This window comes from Musa acuminata, chromosome BXJ1-3 (assembly GCF_036884655.1).
Source record: "Musa acuminata AAA Group cultivar baxijiao chromosome BXJ1-3, Cavendish_Baxijiao_AAA, whole genome shotgun sequence".
Lineage (NCBI taxonomy): Eukaryota > Viridiplantae > Streptophyta > Magnoliopsida > Zingiberales > Musaceae > Musa > Musa acuminata.
The window spans coordinates 45,162,633-45,176,338 of record NC_088329.1 but is presented as its reverse complement, the minus strand read 5'-3'; the positions used below and the strand labels follow the sequence as shown (position 1 = coordinate 45,176,338).

At 49.3% G+C, this 13,706-nt stretch overlaps 3 protein-coding genes, 1 long non-coding RNA gene and 1 other non-coding gene across 5 annotated transcripts; 3 read left to right on the top strand and 2 right to left on the bottom strand.

Moving 5' to 3' along the window:
* Positions 1-677: 677 nt before the first annotated feature.
* On the bottom strand, positions 678-4,159 carry LOC135634595 (SCARECROW-LIKE protein 7-like). The gene is made up of 2 exons (XM_065144986.1): positions 1,585-4,159; positions 678-1,464 (listed from the first exon to the last, which is right to left on the bottom strand). The coding sequence occupies exon 1, from the start codon at positions 3,937-3,939 to the stop codon at positions 2,035-2,037; it is 1,905 nt and encodes a 634-aa protein (XP_065001058.1). The 5' UTR covers positions 3,940-4,159; the 3' UTR covers positions 678-1,464; positions 1,585-2,034.
* Positions 4,160-4,302: 143 nt separating this feature from the next.
* Positions 4,303-6,018, top strand: LOC135634605 (uncharacterized). The gene is made up of 2 exons (XR_010495404.1): positions 4,303-5,313; positions 5,410-6,018. It is a non-coding gene; the product is annotated as an uncharacterized LOC135634605 (long non-coding RNA).
* An 876-nt stretch (positions 6,019-6,894) lies between these two features.
* Positions 6,895-8,405, top strand: LOC135634603 (glucan endo-1,3-beta-glucosidase 7-like). The gene is made up of 2 exons (XM_065145007.1): positions 6,895-7,029; positions 7,100-8,405. The coding sequence occupies exons 1-2, from the start codon at positions 6,909-6,911 to the stop codon at positions 8,299-8,301; spliced, it is 1,323 nt and encodes a 440-aa protein (XP_065001079.1). The 5' UTR covers positions 6,895-6,908; the 3' UTR covers positions 8,302-8,405.
* Positions 8,406-8,415: 10 nt separating this feature from the next.
* TRNAE-UUC (transfer RNA glutamic acid (anticodon UUC)) lies at positions 8,416-8,489 on the top strand. Its single transcript has one exon. It is a non-coding gene; the product is annotated as a tRNA-Glu (tRNA).
* A 270-nt stretch (positions 8,490-8,759) lies between these two features.
* On the bottom strand, positions 8,760-12,952 carry LOC135634600 (sulfite exporter TauE/SafE family protein 3-like). Its single transcript, XM_065144999.1, has 13 exons — positions 12,616-12,952; positions 12,350-12,509; positions 11,955-12,155; positions 11,398-11,462; positions 11,272-11,311; positions 11,003-11,094; positions 10,821-10,907; positions 10,646-10,696; positions 10,023-10,098; positions 9,800-9,945; positions 9,268-9,361; positions 9,057-9,197; positions 8,760-8,985 (listed from the first exon to the last, which is right to left on the bottom strand). The coding sequence occupies exons 1-13, from the start codon at positions 12,844-12,846 to the stop codon at positions 8,900-8,902; spliced, it is 1,470 nt and encodes a 489-aa protein (XP_065001071.1). The 5' UTR covers positions 12,847-12,952; the 3' UTR covers positions 8,760-8,899.
* Between the last annotated feature and the right edge of the window lie 754 nt (positions 12,953-13,706).

Here is a 13,706-nt window from a genome sequence, read left to right as displayed (position 1 = left end):
CAAACGGTGGAGACATGGTAGAGGGCTGGCGAGGGGAGGTGAGGCAGTGATGACGGAAGCATGGGAGAGGGCAAGATGGAAGATAAGTCCAACGGTGTAAAAAGATAAAATAATCTTTTTACAGTACAATGAATTCCCTGCCAAAATTTATAAAATATAGATTTTTTTTTCATAAATTTATCAGTTTTTAATTTATTAAAAAAAATAAAATAATTTTAAATTAAAAAATTATTCTTCACATATATTTTTTGTCAAACCATTTATGAAACTACGATGTATAGATGAGATCCTTTAAGAGTTCATGTCAACGTGCAAACTCATCATTCTTAGGACGATGATAAAATAAAGTTGGTATTTAAGAATTTAAGATCAATGAGAATATTATTGAAAAGATGATAAGAACATTTATAAGAGAACAATTGGTGTCAAAAATCGAAGGGGGTGACTAGGCCAACAACGAGAGAGTAATAATAAAATTGAATCCCCATACAGAGGGGTCTTATGAAAGGTGACATCCCTTAGAGGAGTGAGGTGGCAACCTTCGTGATAAAAATTATGAATAATTTTTTAAATTAAAAAGAAAATAATAAATATTTTTTTTTAAAAAAAATTGCTTTGTTATTTTTTTATTCAGTTAAAAAAACCATAAATCATTCAAACGTGTCACCACGTAATAATGAAAGAAATAAACAGCCAGCATTCTCTTTAAGTCCGAGCCAAAGACGTAAATACTGCAAACAGTGAGCCAAAAATGGCAGGCCCCATTACTGGCACAAGCAGCCCGGGCGGACAGCACGGTGGCCCGCTGGGTGCGGAATGGCGCAGCAGCACGCCCGGCGCCGGCAGCGGGAGGCACACCCACCCCTTTTGTTCTGGGGCGGGCCTGCGATCCCTGATACCAACAGTTATGGCGGTGCTGTGGTCGTCCGCTTGCCCTCCTCCTCCTCCTCCTTTCCCTCTGTCCCACCCACCCATTCTTTCCTTTCCGTCTGCCAAACACCATCTCCTTCCCCTCTTCCTCTTTTGCTTTAACTCGTTGGAGGAGGCAGGGCCGACGCAGGTCCACAGTTGGACGACAGATTTGATCGACTGTTTGCGGGGGCTGAGCAGGATGCGTTATGGGACAGCCCACATGCCCTCTGCCGCTTGGATCAGTTCCCTGTGCGTGGGTGACTGCCTGTTCGCCCGCTAGCCGTACAGAGACGATGGTTTTGGCAGCCACTCTCTGGTCCTGTAGCTCCATGGAACACAAGTATGACCACGCACCCCCCCCGTGTCGAGAAAAGCCGTCTGGATATGAGAGTATGACCAATGGTTGAACAGTCTTGCCCCCAAAATGATCCAACTCGGGCCCCCATTCAATCGAAAGAAGCTGCTGGCTCGGGCTGCACACCTTCGAGGGATATAGTACATGCGCTACAGTGGCTCCTCATCTTCTTCACTTGTTCTAGTTTCCGATCGCCCCTTGCAAAATACACCATAAAAAAAAGGGTGCCATTTGCGTATTTGGAGTGACATGTTTTAGACCAAGCAAGAATGAGAGGGCCAAACGATATGAACAGAATAGGCATATTTGCATTGTACCTTTCTTCTGTATTCGACAGATAAAGATGAATCATGCAGCTCTGGTCATCCACTGTAAAAGCAAGGTTTGGATCATGGGCTCATATTCTTATCCCCTTCAATCCTCCTCTCCCCACCTTTCGAACAACCCATGTACTAAAAGCAACGCAGTTCCTACTGCTTTTGAATAGATCGGCGCAGTCTTTTTCCTGCTCAATCTTATGTAATATCACATCAGCAACTCCACAGGTACCCTCCCTCCTCTTTGATCAGCTCAAATTACAGGCAATTCAATCGAGTCACTGAAGTGTTCCAATCCTAATCTTTACATATTAGTACGGCACCAACCAAACAAATTAGTCCCATTAACAGTCGTATGACGAAACAAACACCCACACATTCGACTAAAACAGTGGAGGGAAGGAGGCAAATAGATTCCTAATCGAAAGAGGTCAGAGTTTTGGTTGATGATTACCGCCACGAGGAAACCGTGAGGAGGGGGCGGTCACCCCAAGCTAGCGAGAGGAAGACCGGGGCGGAATCCGAGAGGGTGTATTTGGAGCTGTAGTTGTAATTCCAGAGTAGAAGCTTGGCTTGGCTCACCGCGTAGTTGCTGAGCGGCACGGTTTCGAAGCCGCACTGCTCCATCACCGCCCTCCATTCCGCGTTGGCCTCCATCCTCTCCCGTCGGATTTGCTCGTCGCCCGGACCCACCACGCCCAGGATCCGACGCCCGAACAGGAGCCGCTCCACCCGGGCCCGCTCGGCCGAGTCGCGCTGCATCGCCGGGTCGAGCGAGTCGAACACGGCCGCGTAGTAGGCCAGCGCCGTGCGGAAGCGCTCCAGGAAGGCCGCCCGGTTGAGGCTCGCCTCGTACTCGCCCAGCGTCACCACGCGGGGGCCGAGCGACTTGGCCACCCGGAGGACGCGCTCCACCGGCTCGGGCGAGTCGCCGAGGAGGTGGCAGAGCTGGAGCATGAAGTTGACCGCCAACGTCTCCTCCGGGTCGACCCGGAAGGTGGACGCGGAGAGCTCCGAGATGGAGGTGAGGATAGGATCGAACTCGAAGTCCAGGTCGAGGAGCGCAGCGAAGTCGCGGAGGCGGTTTCCCGTGGCGGCGAGAGACGCGGCGGCGGCGGCTCCCAGCGCTGGCGCCGGGATGCCGGAGATCCGGACCCTGGAGGGCTTCCCGCTGGGGCGGGTTGCGAGGGCCTGGAGGAGTGCCGCCCACTGGACTCCCTGCATGATCCCGAAGTCTACAATGTGGATCCGCGCCGCCGATTCGGTGGCCTCGAGGATCGCCTGGTTCGCGGTGAGGTGGGCGAACTTGGAGTAGGGGCACGCATCGTTGAGGGCCTTGTAGCAGAGGGTGAAGTCCTCCGGCGACGAATCGAAGGACGAGGAGGAGCACGACGGCGGGGCTGCCGCGGTGGAGGGATATGAGTGGTGCTTCCTCTGAGCTCCATGGAGGCGACGGTAGAGAGCTTCGGCGAAGTAAAAGGCGACGCGTTCCGTCGGATCGCCCGACTCCGAAGCGGACTCTCTGACATGGATCAGGGATTTGGCGGCGAGATCGGGGTCGGAATCGGCGATCCGCGCGCAGTCGAGAAGGGATTCCAAGAGAGGCTGCGACGAGACGCTGCTCTCCGGCGCCTGATCTCGCACTACGGCGGCTCCGCCGGAGTTCTTGTTTAGTTCCGGCGGATCGAAGGACGGGGCGTGGGCCGTCGGTCCAGGCCGATTTAGGGCAACAACGGCGGCGGCCTGGTGAAGGTGCTGGACCGGTGCAAGAGGAGCGATCTCGCAGTGCTCGGAGAAGAGGACGTGGTTGAGGTCCGACGCGGATGCGGGGGGAGAAGGTGGGCTGAAATCGGTGGAGCAGGAGGGGAAGGCGTCGGCGAAGAGGGCTCCTGAACCGCCGGCTGCGCCCTGCCAAGGGTCACCCATGAGGTCAGAGCTCTCGGCGGGGGAATCACCGATGAGGCTCTCCATCCACTCGTCGGAGTCGAACTCGGCGGCCACAGCAGAGGCGGAGGAGCCGAAGTCGGAAAGGCGGAAGGGGCCATGGTCGAGGTGGCCGCCACCAGGGGGCGCGGCGAAGCCGGCGACGGGATCGGGGGCGAAGGGATCGGCGAAGGTGGTAGCCGGGTCGGGGATGACGAAGGGGAAGTGGTCGGTCATGTGCTGCTGGGGCTGGTGCGAGGAGCCCCACGGTGGGGGGTTCGTGGAGAAGGGATTGACGGAGGCAGCCACCAGCTGCTGCTGTTGCTGCTGCTGCTGCTGCTGCTGCTGGCGCTGCTGTTGCTGCTGCTTCTGCTGGATGACCTGCTGCGCGATGGCCATTAGATTCCCGCTGTCCGCGCACATATACGCCATGATCCTCTTCGACTCCCCCACGTCAAGCAACCGATACTACCCCCTCCTCCGACGTGCGAGCTCTGGACTCTTCGGTGGGCAGATGCTTTCTCTGGAGCCAGGAGAGCTACCACCGAAGAGTCCAAGACGGATAGAAATGTAGAGGTGGAGGAGTTTTGATGTCAGGCTATTCTGAGTCGACAGGGAGTGGTGTGCGCAGCAGCGAGGGAGAAGTGAAGGTTTTGAGCGTTGTTGGACCGGTGGCCTTTATAAAAAGGGTGGTTTTCCTTGGGTGACTGACCGAGGGCGATGGAAGGCGAGAGGGAAGAGAACGGGAGGGGGGCGAATGCTAAGGCCCAGGGCCGGCAGAGGCGGGGCCCACGCTGGCCCACCATGCCGAGGTATGGAAGTCGCTGAGTCCTATCGTGGCACGAAAAGTGTGGGTGAGAACCCTGTTTCCTGCTTGACCTGGGCGTGGTCCACCATTTCGGGAGCTGGGGGCAGGTGCATGGTTACTTGCGCCATGCATGACGTGTCGCCTTCTCGCCGTGCTCCCCCACGGTCCCAGTGACGCGACACCACCCGATTCGATCTGCCACGCGGGCTTCACCTCTTACGAGGCGGGACCCTACGGACGCCTTGAACTCGACCAGACAGACAACTCCAACTATCGCCAAACGAAATCATCCACGTCAGCTAATGTCAGTGACTAGGAAACTGAAAACTGCGGGTGGGTGCTCCAACGCACACACCACATCAACCCAGCCGCGGGGCCCGCGCTGCTGCTGCCGCCGCAGCTCCGTGCCTCGTGTGGGAACGGCTCCCCCCACCGCCCACAACCAAAAAACCCCACGGTCTACAACGATGACGTCACCGCCACAGGTGAAAGCCGTCGGATACTTTGGTGGGCGGGCCCCGCGACGGCATTCTTTTCTGAGGTTTCGATTAATGATTATTTTTCCCTCCACCCATTCATTCACCGTCGTCACGACTCGACCCACGAATCCTCGTCTTCGCTCCCAACGGTGCAAATATATGCGTCCCAATTAATGGCCCGCGCCTCCGTCCCCTCCGAGTCGCGGTCAAAAAGAGACGCCAAAGCCAGCAGACCGAGCAGCGGGACCGCGTCCGCGTTGCGAGAATCAAATCCCACCGTTGGCTCGTGGCGTCGCACGAAAGCTGATGCACGCGCAGCCTTATCTGCGCTCCGCCTCCGACCGACATGGCCCAACGAAAGCGACGGTTGAGGGCAAACTTGGCACGGAAGGCAACCGAGTCGACTCGGCAAACCTGAGCGATTGATGGCGCTGCTGGAAGACAAACGCATAGTGGAGAGGCGGGTCTAATACCGCGGGAAGTTGTCGTCGCTTAGCTACCACGAAGTTGACAAGCGCGGTACTTGTCGCAAGCTTTCGCTTCGGCTTATGGTGTCGCTTTCCCTCCCAAACCAAAGCAAGCACGCCTTCTCACTCTCTCTTCAATTATTTGCAGACCGGGAAGAAGAGAAGGGAGTGTGGACGGAAGTCAATCACGCATTCGGGCAGATTAAAGACGCACGGCAAGTGTTCGATCGATGTTCCGTGAGAAGCATGCGATAATAATGCTGACCGGCTTGGCTGCATGAATTGGATCGTGTGATCAGCATCCAAAGCAACAAATGAACTTACGGACATCTCCACCACTGTTTACGGACTTGCGACGGTTCTTTGCTCATCATGTTATTATCGTTGTTATGATCATGAGTTGGATCATTGCTAGTCCTTTCGACAGCATGCATGATTGACAGCCACACGGTCGCGAATCCGAAGCTGTGGAGAAGAAGAGAGTGGAAGAGAACAAGTGAAAGCAACACCCACCGGCCTCCTCAAGCCTCAGACTCCGAGTTAGTAGTGGGCGGAGGGAGCCATAGTTATTATTACAGGTGAAGAAAAGGAGGGCTTGCAAGCAGCGTTAATGGCTGCTGTTGTGAATCATAACATCACTAAAAAGGAGGTTTGATAGGATGAGCGTCGGTGATGATTAGATAACGCTATCATTACAGTTCAAGTTTGCATTGCATGCCCAATAATAGTACTGGAACTCTCTTTTGATTGTTGAGGATGTTCGGTGGTTAACCTACACGAAGATTGAGGTCGATATTATCCTTTCGACGTTCTATTAGTCGAGTGATGAAAATCAAGAGTTTAGAATTTATAGTGATTGACCCGATAAGCTTTTTATAGTGGGCTTAATTCAGAAAAATATTTTACAACATGAATAGAATATTCCTTCGATTTTTTATATTGGATTAATGTCTACGTGGTACAATTGTTGATCCGAATCCGTTTTCCTCCTCTTACTAATAAGAATTGTCGATTGTGTTATGTTAGATTAAAATCTTTGAAAATATCTATTTTCTAAGCATTACATCATATGATTCCATCTTGTTGGGAGAAATAGAATAGAATGATGTGTATCAACAATCGCAATTAGGTCTAAGGTACAGATTTACGTTCCTTTTAGTTTAGTACATGCGAATTATCGCGCAAAATGCCTCCACAACAACATCGTTAATAGTTGACTCAGTTTATTTTATGATTCAATAAAATATTTGATTTTAAATTATCGTATCGACCCAATCAAACCTCTCGTTACATGAATTCTAAAACGACAATTCGATACTTACGTCAAACCTTATCAACTCAATACATCGGACAAACTACTCTTCCTTCGTACATCAACGTGCCAACGTTATCGACATAAGCCTCCGATAACCAAACTTTGTACGAGGGTTCGACACATATGTCGTCGATTGATGATTCTACGTGATATAATTACCCAAACTAATTATAAGAATACCTCCGTAAAGCAGCAACTTGAGTTCATCGTACCTTTGGAATCTTCCGACGCCACTGATTTGAACGTCGAAAGGCCTTCTCCATTACATGCAAATTTTTAATTCATAGTAATTTCGCAACCTTCCCGCATGAGCACGCATTCTTTCTTTTCCAATGCCTGCAAAGCGATCTGATCTCTTCCTTCTTCCCGTTCTTCTACGTTTCCACCTCGGGATGGAGAAGTGGCGTCGTCTGCTCCTCGTACTTGTGCTCTTCCTCGCCTTCTTCTCCGCAAGTAAGTGCAGCGCCGGTTAATGCTTTCACGAAATAAGATGGTGGTACTTTACTAACTAAAGTCTTTGCAGGGTCGCAGTCCTTCATCGGGGTCAACTATGGGCAGGTGGCGGACAACCTCCCGCCGCCATCTGCCACCGCAAGCCTCCTGCAATCGACCACCATCTCCAAGCTCCGCCTCTACGGCGCCGACCCTGCCATCATCCGATCCCTATCCGGCACCAACATCTCCCTCGTCCTCGGTGTCCCCAACGCCGACATCCCCTCCCTCGCCTCCGACCCATCCGCCGCTGCCAGCTGGGCCGCCGCTAATGTCCTCCCTTACGTCCCCGCCACCTCCATCTCCCTCGTCGCCGTCGGCAATGAGGCACTCGACTCCGGCGATGCCGCCCTCGCGTCCCAGCTCCTCCCCGCCATGCGGAACCTCGGCTCCGCGGTCGCCGCCTCCGGCGTCAAGGTCTCCACCGTCCACACCATGTCGGTGCTCGCCCATTCGGAGCCCCCGTCCTCGGGCGCCTTCCGCCCGGAACTCTCCGCCGACCTCACCGGGATCCTCGGGTTCCTGCGCGACACCGGGTCGCCCTTCATGATCAACCCCTACCCCTTCTTCGCCTACCGCAGCGACCCGCGGCCGGAGACGCTGGCTTTCTGTCTCTTCCAGCCCAACCCGGGCCGGTTCGACGCCGGGTCGAAGCTCATGTACACCAACATGTTCGACGCGCAGGTGGACGCGGTGCGGTCGGCGCTCGACGGGCTGGGGTTCCCGGGGGTGGAGATCGTGGTGGCGGAGACGGGGTGGCCCTACCGGGGGGACCCGGACGAGGTGGGGACGACGGTGGAAAACGCCAGGGCATTCACCGGGAACCTGGTGGCCCACCTGCGGTCCCTGGTGGGGACGCCGCTGATGCCCGGGCGGTCCGTGGACACCTACATCTTCGCGCTCTACGACGAGGACCTCAAGCCCGGCCCCGCCTCCGAGCGCTTCTTCGGCCTCTACCGAGCCGACCAGACCATGAACTACGACGCCGGCCTCGTCAAGTCCGCCTCGAGCTCCTACACGAGTCCGTCGCCGCCTGCAGCGACGACGGGGTCGACACCGCCTGCAGCGACGACGGGGAGGTGCGTACCGGGGGCGACACCGCATACGAGTGCAGACGGCCGCCCAACCCAGCCCGAGGAGCAGTGCCACAGCCCCGACGCCGTCGGATCGCGTGCAGCCGTCAGGGCGGACCGCCTCTTCGTCTTGTCCGTGGCGCTGACACTGCTGCTATAGTGCGAACCATCAATAACGGGAGGAACAATAAGAAGGGAGTTTGTTTGCAGCCTTCAATGTTTGGAATCTATAATTCAACATAAATAAGAGATATTTAAGCTTCATTCAACACATTCCATTGTCGTCTAGTCCGGTTAGGATACCTGGCTTTCACCCAGGCGACCCGGGTTCAAATCCCGGCAATGGAATCGTTGTTGTTTTTGCTTTGTGGCAAATAAATTTACCTAAATAAGAGAAGTGTTATTCGAGTGGGAAAGAAAAGTGTTTTCTTTCTTTTTCATGCAATAAAAGTCAGATTACATTTAAGTTTTGATTCACTGATTCATGAATCTTAAGTATATGATTGAGTGATCATATCTTCTTAACCTGTTAAGAAAGAGGTGTAATTTAGTTGGAACACAGATGACAACCAAACCTGTTTTCTCTCCTTCAGAATACCACATTTGATTCATCCAGCATAAGATATCAAAGGATTTATATGGAAGAATAATCACAATCAAACAGCTAGGCTTCAGTTGCCATTGACCAAATTTACAAGCACCAAAGTTGACTGAGGAACTCACAAGTCAACATGCATCGAAGATACCATCAGATGTAGCTAAGAAGATTGGAGACACAGGTTTTCGAAACCCATGTACTCTTTCCTCGCAAGCTTCCCCACTACATCTTCTATGCCAAGTCCACCTGCGGTGGGAATATGTTACCATATTGTTTCATAAACCTCGCTAGGATATAATTAATTCCACCGTCATTACCTATGCCGATCGCACTGACAAGGATGGTCAATGCCAGAATGAAGATGATTAGTGATGCTCGGCCTATCAGAATGATCATCTTCCTCACCATGTGCTGACCGGCGACGGCAGCAAGTGTTGCAACACACAACAGGTATGCAGCTGCAGCATCACGGTCGGTTAGATTGTTCGCCGATGAATAAATAGAGGTGCCGTGATCGTTACTACTTACAGTATGGAACAGGAAAGCGATCGAGTAGGTAGTACTGTACGACGGATATGGAAGAAGAAAATGCCATCACAAAGTTTGATGTTGCGCTGGCAACCTGCACAGGAGCATGATATTAGCAGAAGACGAGCGTGTAACCTACTGCAGGAGAATAAATTCTTGTATTTTTCTTATAGAAATTGGTTTAAAGTCAGAAAAGATTTCAGATTACAGTGACGTCTTTAAGAAATTGAGATCCTCGATGACGCAGACTGATAAGATTCTCCAAGATCAAGTCACTACATCAACTAATATGAAGAATATTATCATCGGAAATTGTTCAAATTCATTCGCTCTTTTAAACATTTGTGGAGCTATATACTTAATGTCAAATACTCATATCATGTTTTCTCTTATAGGCGCAGGTAAACTGCTGGCCAATAAATGTTCCCCTAATTATGTCTCATGACATTATCGAGATGTACTTCACTAACTATGTAATGAAACATGTGAAACTTGTCATCAACCCTACATAGCTTAGGGGAAGGAGCAAAACCTGTGGAGGAACCCCCAGTTCAATAAATAAGGGTCCTAAAATGAATCCTCCTCCGAGCCCAAGAAGACCTCCAACTACCCCAGCTATAACTCCACAGCAACAGTAGAAGACAAGCTGGTGCGGTCTCCAGTTCATTTCCTGCTTACCTGTAGAGGCAATTGTCCTCTTCCCTCTGTAAAGACAGACAGCTTCATAAAGTTTCTCAAGTTAATGTCCAGCTTACCAGTAGAGGCAATTGTCCTCTTCCCTCTGTAAAGACAGATAGCTTCATAAAGTGTTAAGGCAGCAGCAATTGGCACCTTCACGAAACAAAATTTCAGCCTCAGCACCTTAAGTAGATGAATCTTTCAAAGCGGTAGAAGATATTGCTATGGTAAAATTAAGTTGTTGAACTCCAAGAGAATGTTTTAGCTTGAAGCTCTCAGCATTCTACAACTTACATGTTAGTTGGAAATTGAGAAGAAATACAAACATCTGAAGACATTTAAGAAAAGGACTAATTGTCATAGGCCCCAGTAAAGCCTACACCAGTTTCCAGTGGCTTATATTTCAGATGTGGCATTAGGTTCTTTTTTCGTTATGGATTTTTTTTTTTTCAGAGTGAAAATGCAGCAATAACATCAAAACCTTTCTTCTCATTCTTGCAACTTGTCAGAATAATTGCATGACATGACCAACAATGCATTGGTTGACTTCATCAATCATGAAGTTCTTTGATGGAAACTATAACATGAAGTTTATGTGTGTCTACCAACGAAAGGAAGCAAGTGATTCTAGCTTTACTTCAGATATGAAACGCTGACTAGCACTCATTGAAACTAGCATACATTAGGTGGAGTGCTTTACCTGCATGAAATTGAATATCCAATATTCTGGAGAGCATATTACAGCATGAGTCTGTATAGAAATACAAAGAAGCTCATGATTAGTCAAAAAGAGGGAGGAGGGAAGAAAAAATAAGGCATGCGAGTATAGGAGAGCAATTTTAAAAGTAGAGATGTATGTATTCCAAAGCTCTCACCTTAATTATTTGGATGACAAGAAATCCAACCCAAACAATCAAAAGCAACATAAGTTCTTTCACGTATATATTTTCCTTGATAGGTACCTGTAAGGAAGTTCAGACAGTTAAGATGACAATGATGGCTTCGCTAATGCTGATGCTATAGAAAAGGATTCTTGATTACTTAATCTATTACATACAATGGTTAAAACTGCCCCACTTGCTGAAGACTTGGGCTGTTCATTTGCGAGGGGTCCCTCTGGGAGCGGCGCATATTCCAGTTCTGGTCCATCTGACAGTGCAAAGGAAATCTGATCGATTCACTTGTATTGAGCATTGCACTGAGTGCACATGACTTATCGTATAACTGGTTCCCCAAGGTTCTTGGAGCCAGTTATGCCTTTGGTGTCAAAACGAGGCATATATTCCTCAAATTGAATCTGGCATTTTGAAAGTGCATCCTACTCACCTTTCAGGTTCGTTGATGAGTCCAAATGCCTTGCTGCATCCTAAAGTAAAGGATTTCCAGTAGCTATCTCGATGAAGGTGCATACTATAATTTTCAGAAGTAAAAAAGTAATCATGGGACACTTACCTTCAGAAGCACAGTTTCCTTTTTCCAGGTCTCTAGACCCTTTAGAAATGCCTTGGTTGATGTACCTCCGAGTAGCAAACCATTTTTAGTTAGTATATGTTGGAGCTGAAAGCCATTGTTTCACGAGATTTATGTTGAGCAGAAAATAAGCTTTATGGAGTTTAAGAGGACATATAAAGTTGATGCATTTGTGTTAGGAAGCAACTTCTCGTGACCGAAACTAAGGTAAGATGAAGAAACTTTTGGTTTTCCCTTACGAGATGTTAAATGACTGGAAACATAAGGTAGCAAGAATTTGGTTGTGGCTGCAATCTTTGTGAATGCACTTCTAAGGAATTATTTTCAATAAAATAAGATTCAGATTAGAAGGTACCAAAGTACGTGAGACTACTCAGCAGCTAAGCAAATTTCAGGCAAGAAAGACATAAGAATTTAGAATGCGTAGGTGCTTATTTCCTGACACTTGATAAACAAGAACAATTATCTAAAAGCAGAAATACCCTCGAGTCGAATTCAGTGACTATGGGAATGAAATAAGCTAGAAGAGTCGATTTTACCTAGGAATAGGATGACGAGGATGGCGGTGATCATCCATTCTGCAAAGATGACATTGAAGGCAACCCCAATGCTAATGCCCAACATGAGCATGGGTTGGAATAACAGTGCAAGGTCATAATCCATGATCGGCAAGTCTAATGTAGGATGTCGAAACCTTAGATTGTAGTAAACCGCAGATCCTGCAGCCCCCATGATCATGCCTACAAAAGATGTGAGAAGACATCATTGCATTGTCTGTGGCAACGAATCCGATCAACCAATTCTTAGTGGAAACAGCTGCCTAAAGACAATTTGGTGCTTTTTAGCTCAACATTAATTAGCACCGGAAACAAAAAGGGCAAGTGTGAATGGCTGAAAGGAGAACAGGAACACCAAAATTTCTGCTGTCGCTTACACTTGGAGATGGCCGCAGAAGTCTTCAAGTCGAACCCGATGATCAAAACGAGCATGGGCACAAAGATGCCACCCCCACCCACACCGCCAATGCTGCCGAGAGCAGACCCCACAAACGCAATCGCGGATCCGAGCACAACCCTCCACCCGAGCTCCAGATCCTGTGAGTTCCAATCCCAACAGCAAATTCTATTGCACGGCTACGAGAAGACGGAGCAGAAGAGAAGAAGATTCCGTGGGGGCAAAAGGGGGGGAAAGGTGTCGTACTGGCCAATTATGAGCGCGGGATCCATTGTCGAAGAGATAACGGGCAAGATTGCGAAGGGGAAGCGTGTCATCTTCCACGTCTCTCTCGCGGAAGCTGCCGCCGCTTGCTGCCTGAACAAGGGAGGACCTAAGAGGCCTTTCCGCTAAGGCCGACCGACTTCCGAAGACGAAGCCGGAGCAGAGGAGGAGAACCACGGCCAGCCACCGCCTGCGCTCCGGGCTTGGAGCCATGGCGCCTTTGCGTCGGTAATGGAAGAAGGGAACGCTATCCCGACTCGTCGCGAGTCAAAGGTGAGATGGTTGGGGACGACTCTTCGGTGCGCTTCAAACGTATGATGAAATGCTCGCATGTGTATTATAATGGCGTTACGGCCTTCCTGTCGAGTGGAAATTACCTGTTGCGGGACACGCTCGTGGCCGCCGCGTGGGATGGAAAGGAAGCGACTTCTTATGGCCACGTGGGATGCACAATAATTGTAGGTATTTAATAAATATTTTTGGATTTTCGAAATAGATTAATTAAATATTAAAAATGGATTGTATTTTCACAAAATATTTTTATAAAATTTAATATGACGTATAACAAAAATAAAAAATTATCTAAGAAACATGACTAATATTATTATTATTATGGTTTCAATTAATTAATATGAGTTAAACATGACTTATGTTTAACTCATAAAACATGACTAATATGTTCGATGTGAAAGAGATACGAATGCATGGAAGAGGATAAGCACGATGACAGGGTTCGGAAGCCCAATCATACTCATCAATTATTGTAGATGAGATTGTGTGATGAGTTCCATCTCATCTCATCTTATCTCCATCAAAAATGGAGCTTTGATTATTATTTGAGATCGTATATATGATGAAATGATTATTTTAATGACACTTGTTCTTATGTGTGGGTGGGTGTTGTTAGACCACTAATCCCAACAATTTAGGTGGAATCAAATTTAATGACTTAAATTCTCCGAAAAGATCAAATGTGATATTTGATGCGGCGGGGCATCTGTTTAAGCCGTGGCCTCGGGGCCGTCGTGGCTCGGTTCAGGGGTTCGAGTGTCGGGGATCTCGGGTGGCATCCT

Bases quoted from the DNA above. Each gene is read 5' to 3' on its own strand.
- LOC135634603 (XM_065145007.1), top strand. From the start codon at position 6,909: ATGCCTGCAAAGCGATCTGATCTCTTCCTTCTTCCCGTTCTTCTACGT. The intron at 7,030-7,099 runs GTAAGTGCAGCG...AAGTCTTTGCAG, and splicing joins CCTCGCCTTCTTCTCCGCAA to GGTCGCAGTCCTTCATCGGG.
- LOC135634595 (XM_065144986.1), bottom strand. From the start codon at position 3,939: ATGGCGTATATGTGCGCGGACAGCGGGAATCTAATGGCCATCGCGCAG.
- LOC135634600 (XM_065144999.1), bottom strand. From the start codon at position 12,846: ATGGCTCCAAGCCCGGAGCGCAGGCGGTGGCTGGCCGTGGTTCTCCTC. The intron at 11,463-11,954 runs GTAAAATCGACT...TGCTACTCGGAG, and splicing joins CCTCGTCATCCTATTCCTAG to GTACATCAACCAAGGCATTT. The intron at 9,198-9,267 runs GTAAGTAGTAAC...GTGATGCTGCAG, and splicing joins TCGCTTTCCTGTTCCATACT to CTGCATACCTGTTGTGTGTT.